At 42.9% G+C, this 24,290-nt stretch overlaps 1 protein-coding gene across 1 annotated transcript in view; it reads left to right on the top strand.

Annotated features, from left to right (window-relative positions):
* TNFAIP8L3 (TNF alpha induced protein 8 like 3) overlaps positions 1 to 23,305 on the top strand; it is a 41,662-nt gene extending 18,357 nt beyond the window's left edge. Inside the window, exon 2 of the mRNA XM_042875544.1 lies at positions 20,361 to 23,305. Coding sequence (XP_042731478.1) covers positions 20,361 to 20,923 — 563 coding nt within the window. The 3' untranslated portion in view covers positions 20,924 to 23,305. The remainder of the gene's footprint in view (positions 1 to 20,360) is intronic.
* Positions 23,306 to 24,290: the final 985 nt, after the last annotated feature.

The following is a 24,290-nucleotide window of genomic DNA, read 5'->3' as shown; positions in this document are numbered from 1 at the left end:
CCACTCCTTCCACTATCCTATTCCAGCTCTGGTAAAAAATTTCTCCATTTGATATACTTATATGATTTGATATATATAGTAAGGACCTATGGTCCATATGCTTGTAAGGTCTTACATTGGCCTTGTAGCAATTCTCTATATGTTGCACTACCCCAGATAATACAGCATTAAAAAAAAAAAAAAAACACCTTAAATTCTGCCTATAAATGACTGTTCATGGCTGGTCTTGTTTGGTAAGTGTTCTTAAGAAGTTAATGGCTTGTGAGAGTGCAAGCGGATATTCCATAAAAATTTGTTTAAGGGCATGTGTTTAAAGTACAGAAAGATGTATTTTTATGTGCTACTGCCCTCTGAATGTCATTGTGAAGATGTAGGGAGGTGTGTAACTCACCAGGAGGGTGGATTTTGTTCCTGATCTGATTTAAAGTACCGTTTGATTGTAAGCAATATTATCTAAGAGACTGACAGGCGTAACCATGGGGAACAGACACAGTTTTTGCTATCCATATACAACATAAAGGAAAAGCAGAGATACTTTTCACACGGCCAGAAGCTGTCCTCCCCCTGCTAAAGGTGCATCACTCATTATCTTAATTCTGTCTGTCTCTGTAAGGATGTACCATCTCCCAGGAAGACAGCTGCAATCCTGTAGAAGCATCCGTTTAGACGTAGTTCTGTGCCCTGAAAACTTGAGGTTCTAAAAAAGGTTTTATTGAAAACAGTAGATTGTTCAGTTATATGATCCCATGGATAATTCCATTCTGTAGGAAGGAGAGCAGTTTGGGTAAAGCTGTGTTCTGCCTGCAAGCCTGAGTAACTGCTGAACATTGTTTCAGGGAAGTTCTCATGAAGGCTGGTGGAGGTGTGGAAGTGTGACAGATGGATTTGGCTTCATGAATCCACTGGCTGAAGCTCCTATATGTGGTGTGAGCAATGATAGCCACTATTACAGCATATGAATTGTCATACAGGAAGGGAGGAGCTGGCAGGATGTACAGACACTAGGCAAGGACTGAAGGACCGCCTTCCTACATTCCCACTGGTGTTTTCTGGCAGATCTCTGTGGTCCAGTGTTTCAGCTTTCAAAAGAAGCTTTTGGATAAAGGCTATGGAATAGCCGCTCCATTTCCAGACAGAAAGCAGCAGTTCAGACCCACCAACTGTAGATTCTTTTTAGAGAACTGCTCCAGAAGTGCGTCAGTGAAAAGCAAAGCACAATAAGTTGCTGTTTCAATGGGCAACTGAGGAATACCCTTGTGATGAGTTATTTCTGTCTTTCTTGTACAAGAATTGTTTCCATCATTTTAAATCGTTTTTCCAAGTAACGCAATCTGGTTTCATTTTCCAGCTAAGTGGAGGAGAAACCTTTATTTTAATCTTGTGAAAGATCAATCAGTGACTAGATGAACCAGTAACACAGCTAAGTAGATCTGCCAGAGACACAGGAGCCTGCTGTCTACTCCAAAGTACTGGGGAAAAAATATTCTTTTTTGAGTGGCAAACTTCAAATAGGTAAAATAGGCAAACCTCACAATCATGACAATCCGTATGAACTCCAGAGGAGAAAAACTCCTTCATCATGGAACAAAGGCAACTCTGCAGCAGCAATGACTGTAGGCAGCAATGGGAAGACTGACCTCTCACACTCCAGTAGTTACTGCAGCAACTTTCACTGTTTTGCCTCATTTTGCAGATTACTTCACATTTCTTCAGTTGAGAGCATTTTTATAGTAAATTTAAGCTTATAGTTAATTGACTAAGTTTTCTTAATTACCTTTTTAATCGATACTTTGAAAAAAGGTCATGAGCTGCTTTGGTCTGATTATGTCCATTCAGGTCTACACAGCCTAGGATTCAGCCTAAACCAGTAACTTTCTATAACATTTTTACCTTGAAAATAGAGCCTAACATCTGTTGAGTGTTGTGACATTTTTTCACTCTATAGAGAGCTGGTACAAGTGCTATACACTGAACTGTAGTGCATAGGTGGTTCATAAACTCTCTGTAAGCTTCTGAATTTCTTCCAGTGGGAAAGTGGGAAAGTGAGTGCTTTGTGGTTTGATGGATTTGTCTTTTCTTTAGCACTTTTGTTTTTAATTAATTCATCTTTATTCCCCTTCTAATACATGAAGTCAGGGAGTTACGCCTATTTCCTTCCATAGCCTAGGCAGTGTATGCATTACTGCAGAGGTCAGTGTTTGCTGCACTGCTCTGTTTTCTGCAATTTTTTGATCACAGTCATTATCAAAGACTAAACTATAGAGATCTAAATGAGCCATCAGAAGTCAGAAGCTTTGAAGCTCCATATAACAACTCGTCCTAAAAAAAAAGCAAGAGCTTAAGCATCACCAGCAGCATTTATACGGACAAGAAAGAAACCTTTCATGTAGAAAGCACCTACAGAGACTCCTATGGATCACCACTGCATGAAAGGATACCAAAGAGGGGATGTGTGAGACTTCTGTTGTACGAGGTTAATGCGTTATCTGCTCAAATCATGAGCAGCAGAAGAACAAACACAAAACACTGAGAACTTAATGAAAAAAAGCCCATCTGATTTAATTGGAAAGCATCGCTTGGCTCACTTCTTTAGTAATTGTTGGAAGCCAGCCCAACTCTTTATATATTTAGAAGTGATATAATTCAACTCATAAATAATTTCTCAATAAGCAACAGTTCCCCAATGTATGTGATTTCATCCTGCAGTGTTTGAGAAATAGGACTGCTCGCTTCATTTCAGCCATTTACACTTTATGATAACAAGATTTAACCACTGTTTATCTTAGAAGTGGGATATCCCAATAAATGCACGTGGTAGCCTGTGAAATGACAAAGGCCTTAGACAGTAGATAATAAAACCTGAAGCAATTATTACTGTCCTGTGGAGTCACAGAGATGAAATTACAGAATTTCATTGTGGAAACCTACATGAGTGTTTGCAAGATGAGACCTGGTTAAAAGGCAAAGTCTCATTTCTCAAAAATAAGCAAAATCTAATGGTGCTATGCACACACATATGTATGTACACACATCTTTTGTGTGTGTCTAAGGGATGTTGAGTCTACAAAATGGACACCAGTATCAGCTCCATTAGTCTGAAGATGAGCAAAAAGCTGGATTTGCTATTGCACAGCACAAGCTCAGTTTTTCAAGCAATATTGTATGCAACAAACTAATGGAAACAATAAACGCAGGAAGTAAGAGCTGTCTGACAGCTTGAAATATTGACAAGAAATCCTATGGAATTTTATCAAAAATAAATGCATTTCAAATAATATTTCAGCCCTTCAACATTTTCAATCAAAGCAGTTTAATAAGAAAGTTCTCAGCTTATATTAAAGATTGGTATTTCTTATAATTCATGAATTTCCCTCTCCACAGTTGAAGAAGTGAATACAGCTATAACCAGTCTGAAGGCCCTTTCAGACCAGAGTAAATACTGTTTTTCAGTCAATCATCTATGAAAACAAAAGCAGTGATGAGGTCAGAGCTCCTTCTCTTGCTACAGAACCACACTGGTTTATCAGCATATGTGCAAGTACAGCATTTCACACCAGAGAATTTGGCTTCATATTTTAGAAAGAGCAAACAAGAGTTTCAGAGGCTGAAACTGTACCTCAGGGCAGGAGAAGAAAAGGCTGCAATTCCATTTTGGTTCAACGTTTATGTTCTCTTACAGCTTTAGCACAACTTTCAGCAAGGCTCTGACTCATCATTGGGCTATTATTCAATATGGCCATTAAACAATAGTTTGCATGAACAGGGTTATCTTTGTACAGGCAAAAAATTAGGATGCATCAGAAAAAATCAAGATTCTTTACTCTGTTTTTACTCCAAATTCCACTCAGTTTACTCAGAAAGTGTCCTGTAACAAAGCTACACAGTAAGTTTAAGCAGGGCTTGGCTGTGGAATCCCTGGCTGCCAAAGTAGCGAGTTTTGATTAGTTTCAACTCACTTTCAGTTAAAAAAAGCAACAAATAGTGCTGAGAATCTACGAGGTGCCAGGGCTGGCAAGCTGGCCTCCCCTGAGCCTTCCCAGGCACAGCGCTGCTCTGAGTGCTCTCTGGCACTGCACAAGGAAATTGCAGTGCCTTCTCTCTTTTTCTTCCCACTGCAGTGGAGTTATGGGGACAGGCAGAGCAGAACAGGTTTGTTATTGTACAAGGATGAGGATTATATATTTTCAAGTGGAGGCGGCATTGCTGGTGTTCATAACGTCTTGCAGCTATCGGGGCTTTGGGCCGTTCCACTCACCACTTAGCTCATGCCATTCAGTGCTGCACATCTCAATTAGGAAAAGCAAGCCAAACAGCTTTACTCTGCGGAACTCATTCATTAGCTACGTGCTGCTACCCAGTGCTGCACATTCTGCAAGGATTCGGAGAGGAGACTTTTTCCACTGAATCCTATAAAGGCTCTGTGCAAATACATCTGTTACCATAAAACTGAACTGTTTTCCCCTCCCCAAGTTAGCACCAAGCCTGATGCACTCAGGCAACAGTGGCCATCTTAAACTGTAACTCCAGAAATACAGCAGAAGGCCAGAACAAGAGGTAATAGACACTTTTGGAATTGTTAGAATTACAAAACAGTTCTGAGAGAAAGCGTCATACACTCTGTACTTGACAAGGAACAAAAATGTGCTTGTAGAAGGGAAGTGATGACCCTTCCAAATTCAGCACTGTACTTTTGTTATCCCGAGGGTGGAGGCTGCAGCTGTAAACCTGCTTTTTCCCATGCTGCTATTAATGCAATACAGAATGTCTGTTAAACAACAAGCAAGCTGACGCACTGGATGTCGTTCAGTACTCTGTATGGTCTTTCCTCATCTAAGTAGGGATGTGTTGTACATTTCCCAGATCATATCTATTCGAGTAGATACTCAGATAAATAACTTTGTGGTCCTACAATCAATGGGGAAAATTTAATGTCACATTTAAATCCCAGCAAAATACTGCATTTCATAGAAATATGTCCTTATCATTTGGAAATGCAGACACTGTCAGAAGTCTAACCTGGTTTGGGCACTTTTTTGGTAAAGGAAAGTCCATTTTTCTTTTATAACAAAGAAAGAGAGGAGGAGATTGCACACTTTAAGAACAGAATGTGATTATAGTTGCCCATATTTAACTAAAACACATGAGCTAGCATATGGAGTAAGAATGACAGCCAACAAATGACACAGAACTAAGAGTTCCAGAGATCTTATAAGTCGTAAGAGCTTGGCAGAATTAGATACAGCACTTCAGAATGTTGTTGGTTTGGTTGGCTGGGTGGATTCTTTTCATTTTGTGCTTTGATTGGTTGGTTGTGGTTTTTAGAACATGATCCACTGCACACATTTCATCATTCCTATCTCTGAAGCTGTTCATCTGCTGCTTTCATGACCCACAGGTCTCTTTTTGTCCTTCCACTTTTAAAACTAAAGCAAGGATAACAGTACTGAAAGTCACTCCTAATGCAGCCACTGACATAACACAATTCATCTGGAATACAGAAATATAAATCACTTATTATTTTATTAAAACAAGGAGGAATGAGGCAAAAACAGACCTGGTAAGATTCAAACTTGCTCTGTTTGTCAAGTTGTCATAGTAAAAAATAAACATAACTAAAAGAAACCAGAAAGTATTCTTCTGCACTTAGAAGATCAGACCTTGAAGATGCCAATGACAAGATTTTGGAATTCAGGACATTGTTTCAGGCCACAGCCACCGTGCAATGCATGGTTGTCCTCCATCCGCAGCAGGAAATTAGAATGCTATCACCAAACATCCTGTACAGAGCCAATACAGTCTGAGAAACATGGTACTCTGCTTTCAAAATGCATACATGTATACAAATAAATAAATAGAACCACATAAGTACTGCCTAGGGTACAAAGGAACTCCGTAAAGAGAGCAAGAGCAAACGTTTTCTTTAAACATTTTTCCTTCTGTGCTTCAGCTTGGCAGGCATAGGGACAACCTTTTCTTACCGTATCTTGGCCATCTAGTCACATTTCTATAGTTATCTTTACATGGGAAATGAAGGAGTGAACCACTTCAAGGCACACACAGTTTCTTTGTTATGTTTATCAACATACAGCTAATAGATAATGCTGCTTTTGTTTTCAAATATATGATCCTAAACAGGTAAATGTAGAAGAGGAAAGTAATGAAACAACACAGTCATACAGCCATATGCAAACTCTGCAATTCAGCTGTATATTTCTGCAATACTGAAATATGCCAAATTACTTCAACAATTTTTGGTCTGTGTTTTATTCTGGGATGAAATAAACAGCTCTAGAATTCTCAAGCACACCCTGTATGTCGGTAACATACCCAGTGCTGCCCTGAATAACTTCTTGTGCAGGGTCACATCTAAAGATTCACTCTAACCAGCACCGATATTCTGTTACCCAGAACTCACCTCTAAGACAGCAACTGCAGAGAGATTCGGATCCAACGTGCAATTCACAGGGGGGAAAAAAAGAAGTCTTAGCTGATTCTAAGCACAAACATGAGGCCAAAATGTTGGCAATGACAGATGACATTTGTTAGGTTCTTCACCCAGTGCCTCCATTTGTCAGAAATCACACATGCTCTCACACACTGCTCACATTTCTAGGCTGTTTCTCTCTATATAAGATCAGGTTTTGGTACTGAGTTTTATTTTTTTAATAAAAGCTTTCCACAAGTGATTTCCATGTATATTAAAATCAAATAAGTGTCATCTGATGCAACATTATACCAGCACCACTGGGCTGCGTTTAATGAGCTCACAAAGCAGGGAGCTGGGCTGAGAGTCTCACCGGGGTGCCCATTGCTGTAAGAAAATGTGATTTTATCATCTTTCTCGTAGGAGGACTGGCTATTAGGCATGCTGGAAGGGTAAAGCAGTCAGAAAGCTTTGCACTTTCTCTGTGAGAATGAGAATATTTAATATTTGAGGACAGGGCATTGAAAGCAGGTAGTGGTAAATCACTTTCAGGCTTTAGGTTTGAAGAAAGGGTAGACAGGCTCCCCAGATGATGAGGAGATGCTGGTAGCATCACTCCTCCATAGAACATGGAGATGCCTGGAGCTAGGGAGGGTCCAGCACTGCCAGCAGCTGAGGAACTTTGCCCGCTGCAAAGGCAGAGATCCCCAGCAGCACCATCAGGCTCAGAGGAAGAGAACAGATTGCTGCAGAAAAGAACCACTGAATAGACTTGGAGGGGGTGGAGTAATAATAAACCATGCCAGCAGCAAGTTTGGCAGCAAGTGTAGCTGACCTCCCTGTCATGGAGCTGAGTTACATTCTGTGCAGTGCTTTGCCAAAGGAAGTTTCGAATCCATGGCAGTGCAGGGCTCAATAACAACATCAGCAGCTCAAATTAGCAGTAATTGAAATGAAGCAAGGAGAATAAACAGAAAGGTTCCTATTACAGATCTGAAAAAGGACAGTTAATTCATAATGTTGAATATATGGTGTGCGATGTCTGCACGAGCAAGGCTGCAAACTTTCTGTCTTTTGGTCTAAGTCATTCCAGGAAGTTTCATTAAATGATGACTGTTAACTAAGGTAAATGATTTAGATCTATTTCAGAATATCACAGAGCCAGACTACTAGGTGATAATAATCTAAATGTTATTGCTAATATTCCATTCTCTGTGAGCAGCATAGCAATATTTGTATTTGGAGCACAAATACTGGTTTATTGTGTTTATTAGGCTTTGTGGTGCAAACCTCTAGCAAATACTTGAGATTATTTTGGTATAAAAGTTACTGCTAAAGAATGACAAGCATACGGTCACTCCTTCTTCATGCTCCTGTCATCACTGAAAAGAATACAAATACATGGTTTGATTGAGGGCTTCTTGTGGCAGTCACTGCCTTCTGCTCCTTGTTTATATCATTAGAGTTGAATGGCCCTGGATCATTGCATGGCAAGTGCAAGAATACAGATAGATGCTGTTTCAGGAAAATCTGAAACATATAAGGACACATGAGCCTGGTATCCTTCTTTCTCTAGACAAGCATATCTTGCAGACTGCCAGGCCCTCCTCATAGAATTGCCTCCAAAGGAAAAGCAGTGCATCCTGGGTCTGTTGTTTAGCATGTACTGGAGGCACTAAAAATTCATGCCTGAGATTAGAAACAGCAAAACAGAGCAAATAGCTCTAGAGGCAGCAGTTGTTTTGGTGGAATTAATTATTTCAGTAAGCACAAATACTTTCAGGAGAGCTGAAATTGTCTTTTATTCAATTGCCATTGCTTAACAGATACAGAGGCAGCAGCTCTGCTGGCATCTGAAACAGCGAGATGAGAACAGCACGGGGGCTGCGCACGTTTTAATCTTATTATTAAGCTGGGCCTGATTCAGGCTGTGTGGAGTCTCTCTAGAGACTGTTATGACTGCTGTACTCAGAGGTAGCATTTCTGCATTATACCAACATTCAGCTGGATGCCTGTATTACGTGCGTAGGTATCAGCAGGAATAAGCTCTGGACACGTGTATTCAGATTTCACAGGCCTGAAGCCTCACGAGGATGGCACATTCTGCATATCTGTGTTTATCACTGAAGCTTATCCATGGATTTTCTTCGGGTTCCATATAGTCAGGGGATTTTTCCACTTTTCCCTCTCCAAATTCAGTTCTGAATCCAAATGGCTGTGTTTTTGTATAAGGGTACGTAGAAGGAAATCATCACTGTTACTCGCATCCTTCGCCAGAATAATAAAACAGACCTCCTGAGAGCCGTCTTGACCACTGCAAGATTTTTTCCAACCTCTTTTCCATTTCTGCTTTCCTGAAATAAAAGGTTGCACTTGGAGTGAACTTCTCCACTACAGGCAGTCATTGCTACTGCCCTTAAACTTGTATGAGAGACACCTTCATGACAGAGGAAGCGTCCCCTTAATCAGGATGTTCCTCTTGATATGATAAATTTCACAATACATAGAGACAACAAATGAGATAAAAGCATGAAACCAGATTATCCCCTAAAGGAGCTCTGATTGTAAAGGCACCCTCTGTGCTTCTTGAGTGAGTTACATCGCTGTGAAAGCATTACTGTCATGCTTATCCTTTCAGTTTAAAGCTAGAACAAGAAAAACATCGTGCTTAATCTAGGCTCTCCTCCCTTTCTTTCCAGAACATCTTCAGGACTTTTCTCTCATTAGTACAGGATAGCAGGACACTGACTTTTGGCAGATAATATTCATGCAGATCTCATACTGAGGAGAAAGAGAATCAAAATAAAAATCCACCTGGTTAGACTCTGTATATTTCCACAGAAAATTATCTTCTTTTGCTCTCCTTGTTGTGAGATTTGGCATGTATTTTCATTAATTTTTACTAGGGTATACTGATGGCTTTGTGATTTAACAATTCATTCTCTAGGTTAAAGAAAAGGCTGGACAAACACTGGTCACTTGTTATGACAGGATTTCAGGGAACTCAGCAGGTGGCCCTGTTCACGTGGATGGATGCCTAACAGCATACGTCTTTTTTCCATCTCCTGTACCATTTTAGTGCTGTGCACATCCTGCCTGGGTGCTTGGCCTCATGCCACAGGTGAGCCGTGCAGAGCAGATCGCCCACAGGACACACTGAAGTCCAGATCAGGCTTCATCTTAAAGGAAAGGAGTCGTAGATCACATCTGAGGCATGCAGCAACATGTGCTTCTTCCCACCAGTAAGCCCCCGATCAGATGCACAAAGACTTGTAAGAAATGGGGAGCGTGATGGATCCCAGCTGCGCAGCACTGACCAGCATTCATTTTTTCCTTCAGGCAGGAGTTTTCCATCCAGAATCTGGGTTGGCCATCTCCCCAGTAGCTGGTCTCCTCCAGAGACATCTTAAAAAGAAATAAAGGCTTTCGCACAGCATAACGTTCTGTAACTGTAAAATCTTTATTTTTTTCTTATTTAATACAACCAGGCAAACAGTAGAGCATTGTTTTAAACCCTGAGTAGATGGAGAATCTTCTAGTTTCATTGCTCTCCTTTGGGAAAAAGCTTCTCTTTCCTTTTTTAAGTACTCCCATCTTCCGCCTTTTCAGTTTCAGCTTTGCTGTTAAATACTTCTCTAGCACGTTCAGCCTGAGAACAAGCCATCGCTTTATCCCTGGATTGACAGCACTGACATATTCAGTTTGGATTTTGCACGTAAAGGTATACATACAGGCAGTGTGTGCGTGGGCAGCTGCTTCAGTGTTACAGCCTTCATCTGCTCTCAGCTGAGGAAGAAAGCTGAGCTAAAAGGAATTCACCCATGGGCTCCTCAGCCGGGATAAGCAGAGGACTTCTCTTTTTTTTTTTTTAACTGCAAGCCCATTGGTTCATTTATCACTGTTCCACTGAACTAACTCATTAAAGATGGACCCTGTGCTACCAGTACTGAGATCATAATTAAACAGCAAATAGGTTTGGTTTCTGCACAGGGGGCTGTGTGGTACAAATCTCTCGAGGAATCCTTAAACTTTCAGTAGAAGGGAGAAAAAAAAGCACTTAAAATGAGTTACAAGAAAGCAAACCAGGCCCCATTCAGACACTGATAATATCAGCAGTTCTTACTTGGAAAGGAAGGACGCCCTCAGGCCTCGAGGACTCCAAAGGCAACATTCCCATCTGGTGTTGTGCCTTTGTTAAAAAGCTACAGCACAGAACCCCAGCTCACTGGAGCTGAGCGAAACAAAACTTTCTGCTTCAAATGGCAATGAAGTTCCATGCTGTTTATGAGGGCAGAGCAGGGGCTGATGTCCTGTCACCTATTATGGTAAAGGTTGGAGGAGCGGAGCAAAGCACCCCGTCCTGCAGGCAGTGTGGGAGCGTGCTGTGAGTGCTGCGTCCTGGGAAACGGCAGAGAGCAAAGGGGTCCTGCACGTGGGAATGGGCAAATTAACCTCTGAACTTGAGTATTCCCACACTAGGAATAAAAGTTTTGGACTGTGCTTAGGTGCTTTAACAAACCTAGGCCTTCATGTTCCTGTTGGAAAGCTTTAGTAAATACACAGGCATAAGCAGCACCCACACACCTTATAAGCAGCAGCTCTGAAGCATACAAAGTGTTATCACTGAGCATTGCTGGAGATGAAGGTTTAAAAGAATATTTCTGACATAACTGACTTGCACACCTGCAGAATCTTCTGTATGAGAAGTACTTTTTCTAAATGAAAAGCCATAGGATAAACTGCAGATCTGAGCGGTGTGGTGGAGGACGGAACTGCTGGTTCAGTCCTCTCCCCAGGAAGCCCAGCTGGTCAGCAGCAGCCCCCCACCTCCTGCACTCACAGCTCATTGTTCTTGGATCTTTGTTCACCTTGACCTTGTTTAGCAAAAATGCTTTCCCTCCCCCCCACTTTCCTTCGGCCTTGTACTGTGCTGCAGAGTAATGCCATCTTTAGTTTCATGGCATCCTTGGACCAGCTGTCCCAATTCCTTGCTTTCTCACGGAATTTTGTACATCCCCAGAGCATGGATGTGGTTATTTTTCATGCTAATCTCAATATATCACAGTCAGAAATAGAAGTACTCTATGTAAAAGGCAGAGGGGTGCATCTCTGGAGAAGGAGCAGTTACTGCAAGAAGAAAACTTCAAGCTCTGAAATAAACATACAGAATTTTCTTCCTGAGCGCATAAAAAAGAGGGAAAAAGAGAAATCAATGAAGCAGTATCAGAAGTGAAGCACACATGTACTGCACGGAGGCCATGTTTATACTTAGTGATGATACTGCCAAGCCTTGCTCTACAACATATGACCATACTCCTACTGAGAATTGCTGGCTTCTGTGCGACTGCTGGGGAAGGACTACAAAGCATCTGAGCCACGGATGCACAGCAAGACTTATGCCTCCCATTAGCCAGGAGTTATAAATGCGGTAATTACTAAGCACAGATCTCACAAAAGCCCAAATACCTCCATAGCCCTCATCTTCCCATTCATTAACAGCAATGTTAATGTGTGCAAAGGGAAAGAATCTAAACAATTCCTGAAATGGGAGTGAGGTCCCCTAAGACCTGCTGCAAGCACTCAGACATGGGAGCAGGGTGTAGCTGTTCCCTGGCTCCAAACCCACACGAGGAGAGCAGGCACAGATTGGACCAGCAGATCCATTTCTGGGCATTTGCAAGCAGCTGCTCAAAGCACAGGCCTGTGGGGCACGAAGCACCTGCCACCATCCAGGCTCTGCTGCTTCTTTTCATTTTTGGATTTGTTTTCTTTCCCCCCCTGTGGACGCACATGTAATTTGTGTGGAAGGGACAGCAGGAATGATGGTGTGCACTGAACAGAAAGCTGCAGCAGCTGTCAGTGAGGTGGTTTTGCCTGTTGCATGTCAGGGTGCCTGGCTGTATTCCCTATGGAATGCAGGCAGTGCTCACAATTACAGCTTTCCCTGTTTTTGCACAAAACAGAGTCTACCAGCTTGGAAACTGCACACGAAGCAGCACCAACAGCAAGTTCTGCAGGTCATCTGCAAGACACTGCTATACAGTAATTGTGTCTGTGTAAAAACTGGAGAGCTAGGAGACCTTACAAGGTTTGTCAGGGCTTGTGAAATTCTGTGACAAATACCTTGGCAAGAAAATCTTCCTTTCTTGATAATAATGACATGTGTAGAAGAATACGAGAGTTGCATCCTTATGAAGGATGAGACATTTTTCCCCCTCACAAGAAAATCGACTTGCTGTTCATTGCGTGCCTATATTCTGCCTATGCATAAGGCAGTTACTTAGCGTGTATCAAAGAACTTACCACTGTCCTGCTGGGAAAATCACACAGCTTAACATGCAAACAAGAATAATTTTCTATAGAGACAATGATTTATGTAACTGGACTGTTACACAGTCACCAAAATACCTTACTTGTAAAGGTTCCTCATCTTTAAGGAGAAGGTGTAAGAAGTGTGATGAACGTGGAGAAGACAAAGGAAGTTAAGAACAAAATATTTCAAAGACTGAAATTAAACTCTGAGTTAATGCCCAGGATTTGCTGTAAAGCACACTGAAAAATCACTGACAGTTTGAAGGCAGAAGAATTGGTTCATAAGCAATTCAAGATGTCCCCATTTGCCTGCACAGGGCTCCTCACTGGTTTCTATGAACTGCCCATATATACCACAGCTCCTGCTGTAATGCTGTACATATATCAGCACACCTTTCTTATCTAGAAGGTTTTCTTGATCAAACTTACAATTTAAAGAGAAATACAGCCATTAGAATTATAAACTATTTCCATCTCAAAATGCAGGGACAGCATCAATAGCAGTTGCCAACTGCCACATTTCCCACAGCATTACACAGCTAGACTTGAGCTGCTTGCGTGCAGGGCTGTAGTTTCACATTAAAGAGAGCCTCCCCCTGCAGTCTCACTGCCTGAAGCTCATTCCCAGTAACAAATGTATGGGCTATTATGGCTCCTGCTACTGCAAATTCCTCCCCTGGCTCAGCTCACAGCCACTGTGCGAGCGTTTTGTCTCACTGCATCAGCCAGAGTTACAGGGGCATTTTCTTGGGTAATGATGTTCACTACTTTTGATGTATTTTGCACTTGCTATCAAACAGCAGTAACACTGAAAGACTTGAAGTCTGTTTGTAAAATACAGTGATTGATGCATCAAAACCTTTTTCAGTTGTATAGCAAAATTGGTTCTTAAAAACCAATACTTTATTATCGCTGCTGGCAGACAGACTTACTCATCAGCACAAGACCTGAGCAATTCTAGATAAGAGGAGAGCCGTGTTTGCTGCCTGTTTGTGTAGCAGTGGTGCTGCATGAGCACTCCGCCTTGCTTACACCAACTGCCAGAAGCCAGCCAGGTGTTTGCTACTTCGGCACAGCTGTGTGCGTGTTACAAAACAGGAGGTACAAAATTTAAACTAAGCATTTGAAAGCCAGTCTACAAGGATACTGATGTGGCAACTAGATGTTAGCAGCCAGTCCTAGACCTTGCTTCTGATGCAGGTTACCAGATTAACAAAATTCAGGTGGCTGCTTTCAGAGCTGTGACCTGGTCACCCACACACACAGAAAGGACTTCCTTTGCCAGCTGTTTTTAGACACAGGACGTGTTTCAGTTCACACCCTATGAGGGCAGCAGGAGGAATGCTCAGCAGTGCTGTCAGAGCTGATCATAGAACAGCTTGGGTTGGAAGGGATCCCCAGGATCATCGAGTTCCAACCCCCTTATCACATGCAGGGCCACCAACCTCCAGATCCAGTTCTACACCAGATGTCCCAGGGCCCCATCCTTTCTGGTCTTGAATACCTCCAGGGACAGAGCACCCACCTCTCTGGGCAGCGTGTTCCAGCATCTCACCACTCTCTGTGAAGAACTTCCCCTGACACCCAATCTAAACCTTCTCTCCCTGAGCTTAAAACCATTCCCCTTTGTCCTATCACTGCCTATCCTTATAAACAGTTGAAGGAAGCAGCAGCTGAGCTGCTCCTCGCCAGCTGCAGCTGGGAGCAGGGCTGGGGCACTGCAGCAGCTCTAACCCACTGAAGGAGCTCCTCAGCTCCTATGCCAGGTGCTGAAGGCACTGTTGCAACTTTGGGTTAAAGTAGTATTTTCAAAATATAAGCCAGCTGCTGAAATAAGATCATCTTTGGGCATCTCCAATCCCTAGGCTCCCAGAAAGTGTTACTTTGCAGTGATTGCTGCTTGCATGACGTATCAAGATGAAAAAGTAGAGTTGTTTTGTTTTTTTTTCCCCTCCATTCAGTCACGTTCCCTCTGGCTGGAGCTGTTGCTGCCATTTTCAGCCTGACTTCTGAGGTTTGGACACCAGTACTTCCCCCTGGGGTTGTGCAATTACCAGTCCCCCACCTCCAGTTCCCCCTGCAGAAATGAGCAGCCTTCTTATGTACACAGTAACCATTTAGAAGTGTTAAAAGTGTGAGTGCTGGGCCCCCTGTGCTTACACGTGTTTAAACTGGCCCTCCCTGAATGCTGATATATTCCATCTGGTCTATTGGATTTCTTGGCTTAAAGTCACTGGAAGCACGGGATGTTTCTCCTGCAGCAGTCCTGCGGCTGTCCAGGAGCAGTGTGTGTGTGTGTGTGTGTGTGTGTGTGTGTGTGTGTGTGTGTGTGTGTGTGTCAGCAGCTCGCGGGTCGCTCCGTACCAAAGTGCTGTGAGAGAACTTCTTTTCCCGCATTTTTTTCTGCCTGGTCTGAGAGCTATTTTGAAATCCTGAGTTCTGCCTTCACTTCTGCTCATCTGTTCCATAGCGTGAATGATACACAAAGGAGAAGTGCAATACATGCATTTGCCTCTAGCTACCATTTTATATCACTAAACTTTTTTTATGACGGCTGCAAATTAAGCAACAGAGTTTTTTTGCTGTTTTTACACGTTCTCCTTTCTGCTTTCATGCTAGCTTTTTCTTGTCCATAGAAGCTTAATGAATCCTACTCTTATTTTCATCAGAGGTTACTTATGCTTTATAAGCTATTTATCTCAAGATAAAGAGACATTACGGTGAACCGTGTTGTACCAAAACAAGCTGTCAGCCCGAGCTGTCGATAACAGCAGCAGGTTTGAGCAGCCATAGAGATACCTGCTGCTTATTTAACTCCTGGTAGGAGCATTATGGAGCCATCCAGGCTGCAAAAGTCCAACCGTCATCCTGACCTAATGAATCGCTGAGCCACATCCCATCGTGCCACAGCTTCTGATACACTCCATGCAATGGCACAACTTTTGGCACTACTGCCCTGTTTGTTCATACCCAAACTCTACAGCTTCTGGGGCAGGTGCACAATACAACATGAAGATACATAGATTGCACATGAAGCATTGAAGTCATGAAAACAGTAAATTCCTTTTGTGCACAGCAGTGCCCAACCCCAGAGCACTTTCCGCGGTGCAGCTCTCAGGCAGTGGCAGATCAGAGGACATGCCTGTTCCTTGGCTCTGTCCCCCTCCTCCAGACCGGAGCACTGCCAGCAGCTGGATGGGTGCCCACATTTCCGGCAGCTTTGCTGACTCCTTGAAGGCTGCCTCTTGCTGCAGAGGCTGCACTGCATTTAAAAAAAAATGAGGATTCAGGAGTATTAAAAATAATTTAGCTTCCTCATCATCTTCATTCTCCTGCACACTTCCCTCTTTTTCAGTTCAAGATGCAGCCCTTCAGTAACATGCAGCACAGCTGCACGGACCCGTCTGGACTCACATCATCTCCCAGCCCTGCAGACCTCAGTACCTTCAGAGCCCTGCTCACCTCTACGGGGCTGGTGTGGGCTCAGCAGGGATCCAGCAGCACAGAGCAGCGCAGCACAGGGCAGCCAGCATTTTAGCTCAGATTCAGGTACTCTCAGTTTCAAAGAGAGGTAACACACAGCTGCAGGTGTCATTGCTTCAGGTGAGGCAGAGGAGGCATTCAGCTAATTGGTGGATCAGCACAAAAGCTGTAACAGGCACTATAGTAACAGCTCCCAGCATCAGATACCCAATCTGACCTTCACAAGTGGGGCAAAACCAGATTGATTGCTTCATATCCCTTCTCTTCAAGCAAGCCAACATAATTTTTTAAATAGCACTTGGCAAACTCCACTTCTGCAGACCAGCTCTACTCCATACATTTTTACCTGCGAATGAACACTCCCTTCAGAGTTCAAGGAAATGCCACTTGAGCCTTTTGCCAGCGATGAAAATATCTTAGCTGCAAAACTTTATTAAGGCTTTGGCTAAGAAGTGGCTAATTAGATTCATCTGCTCAGGGTGGTTGTTTCCATGTCCTTATTTCCAGAAAGTCAGTTATGTTCTCTCCCATGCATAGTGGGGGCATGTACTATGTCTGCTGTCACTTATGTAACGATTGAATGGATATTTACCAAAAAATGCATTCACTGAGCATTTGATTCTAGCCATTTTGTACTTGCTACAGCCATCTGGAATCATATTATTTTGAGAATATTACAGATGCTCTTGCCTTTTAGGCTCAAAAACTCCTAAAATTCTTACAAAAATCTTATTTCCCCTCCCTAGAGCTGCCGAACTCTTTTCACACTTCTGTCATGAGGCAGTCCTGTTATCCAGCATCCCTGTTATCAGGGTTCGTGCATACGAGGCATCGCTGTGAGGGGCAGATGGTGAGGTGGCGAGTTGTGCTCAGCACTGCTCTGCAGAGCTGAATGCAGGCAGTCCCCAGACTAGCACTGGTCAGGCTGTGGTGACCCCACCATGAAAATAGAGGTTTGTGGAGCTGTGCAGAATGGTGCTGAGGGGTCAAATCCCTTTGCATGGCCTTTTGGAAGAGCTTTCATCATGCACGACTCATTGGGTGACTTAAAGAGAGGAAAAAAGACTTGAGGCAGAACTGGTCCGTACTTCAATGAAAACTAAGACATCTGAATTTCTATAACAGGGACTAACCATTACCTTGCAAAGCACTGTGCTGGGAAGTTAGGTTTTCTTTTTTAGGTTTGGTGTAACGTTGTTGAATGCTAATAGCTTCTATAACGCTGTTTCTGATTTGTTTTGCTGTGTGAAAGAAAGCAGAAAATAGAAGCGCTGGCTGTAGGAGGCGAAGATGTTTAAAGAGAAATGTATTGCAGGAAGACTTCCACTGTAAACCTGCCGTGCTCAGAAGAGCCAGAATTTCACGCGGCTCACCTCGTGTTGTGCAAAGAGCAGTGTCCAAATGCTCCTCAAGCTCCAGCAGCTCAGGGCCGTGCTCACTGCCCTGGGGAGCTGTTCCGTGCCCACCAGCCTCTGGTGCAGACCTTCCCTCCCCTCCACCCACCCCTCTGCAGCACAGCTCCACGCTGTTCCCTCAGGCCCTGTCACTGCCCCGGACAGCAGAGCTCCCTGGCAGGAGCTGCAGCCTCCATAGGCCTCCCCTCAGCTCCTCTGCTCGGGGCTGAGCAAACCCAGGGACTCGGCCACTGCTCACACAGCACGCCCTCAGACCTTAAATGTTCTCCTAGCTCTTTGGCCACTCTCAAACAGTTTTATGTCCTTGTCAGCACAGGGACAGATGACTGGACTGGCAGCCGGTAGAGACAACACAGCAGTGGGATTGTCATAATGCAAGTAAATTAATATCCCAGAACTCCCCTGCAATTATTTGCAAGTTCTGATGAAAACAGATACTGAGCACCCGCATCCACTTAATTAATAGCAAACGCTTATTACAGAAACAGACACTAATATTCATCTTCCATTTTCCTTTGTCAAATGCACATAATTATTCATCACAGGTACTATTTATATTCCAACACACTGCAATGTGAAAGAATGCTCTCATCCTGGTTTTATCATTTCTAGATTAAATCACCGTTTTTCTATTTCTTCCAGTCAGCAGACCAGGCCCACAATTTGCTCTCCCAATGACAGGCAATTCTTTCAAGCGCATTGAATCATGTTTTCCAGGTGGTGGCTCAGCTGAAATTAAAGGGCATTCTTTTGTACAGCTCACTAGTACAGATATAGTGCACAAGGAATGATGACAACTTCAATGTGACATTCTAGTGAACTTGGAAAACAATTTAAACAGAACGATAAGGGGCTAAGACAAGGGGGAATGGTTTCAAACTAAGAGAGTGGAGGTTTACATTGGATATAAGGAAGAAGTCTTCTACAATAAGAGTGGTGAGGAGGTGGCACAGGTTGCCCAGAGAGGTGGTGGGTGCCCCGGCCCTGGAGACAGCCCACATCAGGCTGGAAGGACTTTATCAGCTGTAGGTGTCCCTGTTCATTGCAGGGGAGTTGAGCTAGATGGTCTCTGCGGGTCCCTTCCAACTCAGATAATTCTGTGACTCAAATTCCCATATCTACTGCTGCATCGTGGAATAAAGAAAGCACCAAGAGGCTGTGGTGAAGCACAACAGTTGTGAGTGAGGGAGGGCCATGTGGAACACGATACAGAGATACAGACATCTGCACCCCCAGCCACTGACAGATCCCTGCCGCACAACTGAATTACAGCAGGCTGTTACAGGCACTATTTATATGCTAATGGCTGGAAAAGGCCTAATGAGCTCAGGGTCCAAAATCAAATCAGCACTGGAACTTTTTTTAAATCTCTTAGCATTTAGGTTCCCCAGCAGCTGGCAAAGGGCCCAAGTGCTCTGTTCCTCACCTCACAGCAAGGTCCCCAAGCTACACACATGCTCATCAGTGATGAAGTACCCTTGGAGCCAATGGGGATCCTGCTACATAGTTCTAAACTGGAGCCCATTTCAGATGAAATCTTTCCATTTCCTTTATTTTGTCCACACAAAGTCCATGAAAAACAAACAACTTTAAGGTGAAAAGCAGAGGAAGGTCAAATTAATCACTACCAGTTGTTATCATAGGATGGCTTGGATTAGAAGGGACGTCAAATATCATCTAGTTCCAACCCCTGTATGGGGAGGGTTGCTAACACCAGATCAGCACTAGATCAGGTTGCCCACAGCCCCACCCAGCCCAGCCTTGAACAGCTGTAGGGATGGGGCATCCACAGCCTCACCATGAAAAACTTCTCCAACAGCTATTCTAGATCTCCTCTCCTGCAGTTTAAAGCCACTACCTACCCATGTTAAAGGTTGGTTTCCCTCCTGTTTATGAGCTCCCTTTAAACACTGGAGGGCCACTCTCAGGTCTCCTCAGAACCTTCTCTTCTCCAGACTGAGCCCAGCTCCCTCAGCCTGTCTTTGTAGGAGAGGTGCTCCAGCCCTCTGGGTCGTGCTCGTGGTCCTCCCCTCCCCTTTATTGGATCAAGTCCAACAGCAGTAGCCACGTGCTGCACATGAACTGCATGCTCTGACTCTGTCCTGAGTGAAACCTGCACAGACAGGTAAAAGAAAAATGCAAGATATTTGTATTTATTGATGAATGTACAGAAAGTAGCTGAGGTATTTTCAGCTAGCAGAATCACATGTATTGAGGCAAACGAAACCGTATCCTAGAGTTTTGCAAGTCGATAGCAAATGAGAAAGGCGTAGTTACTGGAGACGAAGCAAAATAAAAGCACATCTATGACTGCTGTAGTGGCCCGCACAGAGGGTGCTCAGACTGACCGCGCAGCAACAGTGCCTCCCAATGGCAAGAGGTAGAATTCCTTCAAGTTTGAGTAAATATTTGCAAATATTTTGTTTTTCTTATTTACATATATAGGCACAACATCAAGAGAGCTCTCTACCAAGAAAGCTTTAACACAGAACTACTGACCAGAAAAAGCTCTGCTGCTAGTGAACCAGTGGCTAGCAATGACCTGGCCTGGGGATCCCCCACCAGGACATCCAGTCCTCCATTTGTAAGAAAAAAACCTCAGTGACAGCAAGACCTGAAACATGGTTAACACTTAAACACACAGCTACTGCTTTTCTTACCTGATGGTAAAAACGATTCACCAAGTAAAATTAACATTTTCCCTCTTTTCTGCTATCCTGAAACAGGTCCCGATTGTTTCAGTTCCAAGAATCTTGCACTGCAAGCCCAGAAAAAGATCCTGAGTAAAATGGCAACCAAAACCATGGCTAACATGCTCATCGATGACACAAGCAGTGAAATCTTTGATGAGCTGTACAAGGTAACAAAGGAACACACCAGAAACAAAAAGGAAGCCCATAAAATTATGAAAGACCTGATTAAAGTGGCAATAAAAATTGGGATCCTCTATCGAAATAATCAGTTCAACCACGAAGAGATGGAAATTGTAGACAAGTTCAGGAAGAAGCTGAATCAAACTGCCATGACAATTGTCAGTTTCTATGAGGTAGAATACACTTTTGACAGAAATGTTCTTGCAGAACTCCTGAATGAGTGTAAAGACCTTGTGCATGAACTGGTAGATCGGCACCTGACACCGAAATCCCACGGGCGCATCAACCACGTCTTCAATCACTTTGCAGATGTGGAATTTCTAACTGCCCTGTACAGCCTGGATGGGGATTGTCGGCCATACCTCAAAAAGATCTGCGATGGCATCAACAAACTACTTGATGAGAAGATCCTTTGAAACTGTGCTTGGAAGCAAGAAACAAGCCAAAAAACTTCTGCCTAGAACTGGCCACCCTTCATGAGCCACGGTGAGCATGAGAGCATCCTTCCTGCGCTTCTTACTGCAGTCTCCAGCAGGAGCCAGAAGGTGCTCACTTGGCACACGATGAAGGGAAAAACCTAAACCAGAAAGCTATCAGTTATAATGTTTTGTTCACAGATAACTGAGTCTTTTCCAAGGTGTGGCATGAAAAAAAACTGCTGATATATATTGTTCAGAAATAGATTGCTGTACATCATGATCTTACTAGCTTTGTGGTCAAGGCTGAACACATGAAAAGAAAGTAAGCTCAAAAGCATGGCTGTGTTAAAATAGGTGATGGCAAAAGAGCAATGCATGGAATTTACCCAGACTGCCCTTGGTGTGTGCGTTTTTACTATTCCAACAGCAAGTGAAAAGGCTTAGAAGGTAAGGCTGTGATGCGTTAAGCTCTTTCCTTTTAAAATGATCAGGAATCAGTGTGAGACTGCATCTCTGAATTCACATGGTATTTAAGTCTATTTAGGGATAATAAATAATACAAACAAGTAAATCAGAATAAAATTTAAAGAGCTGCTCTATGAAACAATATTTCCATTAGAAATTTTTGGCTTATACTCAAAAAAAGCTTCACATGAATTTTGAAGAACAGCTCAGTGATTGAAGCTCAAAGGCAATCAAGAAAAAACATGAAGTAGTTCCTGAATTCTCCCAGTCTCAGGTGCTGCGTATTTGATAACGTTGGATGAATTCAGGCTGGAGATGCTGCTGCTCTTTGCATTCACACTGTTCTGTCAGAGCAAAATACTCCTTGCGAACATTTTGCACTTTTGAAGAGGAACACAATTAAGTAACCACTTGCTGTACAAAGCAACATTAACATCTCATATCCTCAATAGATAACATTCAGCCTCAGTAAAGCTCTCATTTTAATGTGTCCATAGTATCAATTTGTGCCAACAATGACAAAAAAGAACCCCACCTGCTTTGCTCACAGTGCCATCTGAGTGCAGTATGTCCACAGCCCTTTGAAGAGAACGCTACCAACTCTGGTGAGCTTCGTAAACAACCCACTGGTTCAGAGTGTTCTGCTTTTTTTGTTTTTAAGCAAAACGCACCGCTGTCCTGAAACAAAAGATGTTTTGCAAAGGAATACTGGTTTCTGTCAAGTTTTGCTATCATTAAGGAAGAGAACCAGAGCAGATAAGCCAGCTTGCTGCTTGCAGAATCTTACAGCTGGGTTGATGCTGGCTGACCCTACATAAAGGAAGCATGTGCAGAAATCTCTCCTTGCCCCATGCCTCTGACCTCTCAGACTCACCTCAGTCTGCCAAGACATTCAGTGTCATGGGGTTTCTCCATTCTCATGACACGGCAGACACTCCCATATATTTGAAAGCCATCCCTCCCTAAGGAGAACTTCCAAGCACTGTCACCTATTACTTCACGACAACAAAAAAAATTGTTGTCCCATTTAAAATCTTAAATACAGAGGTAAATTCTGTTCTTCTGCCTTTTCTCACTCTGAGAATAATTGCTGTACTTCCCTACATACAGCTGAGAATACACATACCTCAACTATGTGTATTCTCTGCAGTTGTGCTAGAAGCATCCATTCCCAAAAGAATGCATTTCGAAGCAAGTGAAAATGGCAGCACAAAACATTACTAGAGCAGTTTGGTATCGATGTAATTCTCCGTCATGTTTCCTTCAACCACGAAGAGTATATTCAGTAGCAGTGAATACAGACTATTCCTTTACAACTCAGCGTGGGAATGAGATATGAACTTTTGGGACTGGAAGTCTGTTAAGATTTGCCTTACAAGGTTGCAAGTTTCAACATTTGCAGAGTCATATTTACACACACCATTAGCTGCTTTCTTTCTCAGAGCACGTACCTGTCAACCAACACTTCTGAACCACAGTTATTATATCCAGAACTCCTGTTCCAGTGCACAGGTCACATCTGTGTGTTTGTTTCTCCTGTAGCAAATATGTCAGTTTGGTTGGTTGTTTGGATTTTTTTTTTTTAAGCCAGAGCAAAAGATTATTCAACACTGAAGATGTCCAAAACAAAAGGGATATCCTGTATACGTGAATTTTTGTGTGTTGCAAGTGCCGATGTTCCAGATTCTGATATTTTAGACGAGCCAGCTGAACACCTGTCATCTTATTTATAAATCAGAGTAGCCTTAAGGAAAGAAGATGTTTTTTAGTATTTATCATACTTGCATATCCAGTATATTCATTGTTTACTTTTGTACTAGTAGCTTGCTATGTAACAACATTGCTAAATACTGGCAATGGTCATCTTAAGTATATGATGTATTATCATATTCGTGGATTAAAAAAATGTGTGATTACTGCCCTTTTTTCTTTCACTTGATTTCTTTGTTCTACTACCCAAAGTAAACTGAAATTGAAATGAGTTCCTTCCTAAGAGGAAGGAATTGGTTTAATCTTGTCATCTTCAATGTTTGCAACTCTTTGAAGACCACGTTTTGTGAATGTAGGAGGAAGGAACATGGACAAATTAGGTGTTTAAAAGAAAACTGGAAAGCAGCGACAAAGGAAATCCCCATTTTTCAGACTCCTCCATCGTTAGCACTTGAGCTAACAATGACACTGCTCCATCCATCCTGCAGTATGGCTCTGGGGCTTTCAGCCTAAGAACCTCCCTGCAAACCACATGGAGGACCTGCCTTCAGGGCCCAGCCTCTCCTCAGTCAGAGCCAAGAAGGTACCTCTGTGCAAGGCCCACAGCAGCTGTAACATGCCCAAGACCCAGCTCTTTAGCAAGTGCGCCTTGCAACTGTTTCATTATTTGATTTAGTTCCTATTTAGCTACCTGTGATTTAAGTTAGAAGACATTCCTGGCACAATTCGAATTCCAGTAAAACACTGCTCTTAGGTTAATTTTATTAGTCATACCATGGCAGGACTTGATATTCTCTGCTTCATCACTGCCAACTTTATAACATAGAAACATTAATACTGAAGAAATCCTCAAGAGTGACTGCATTTGGCATCCTAATGAAGTTGCAGATGTACCACAGAACAGTACATTGCACTGAATGTGAAATCTTATTTGTGTTGAAGAAACACTCTCATAGAAAAGCATATTAAATGACTGACCCTGAAAAGACCAAGAGGTAAAACACAACTTCCTCTTACCACAGCAACAGAACTGTGAAAGCAAACCTTACCCTGCATGACCTCAGCAGGCCTACTTCTATTTTTACCAGCTATGATACACACCTCAGATCCAGAAAAAGACACGTCCTTGTCACACAGATAATACAGCCTGAGGGCTGGATGGTGGATGGACAGCACTCACTAGGAGGAA

This window comes from Lagopus leucura, unplaced genomic scaffold, assembly GCF_019238085.1.
Source record: "Lagopus leucura isolate 7727_CA_CO unplaced genomic scaffold, USGS_WTPT01 Super-Scaffold_100015, whole genome shotgun sequence".
In the NCBI taxonomy this organism is placed as follows: Eukaryota; Metazoa; Chordata; class Aves; order Galliformes; family Phasianidae; genus Lagopus; species Lagopus leucura.
This window is presented reverse-complemented; position numbering and strand designations above follow the sequence as displayed.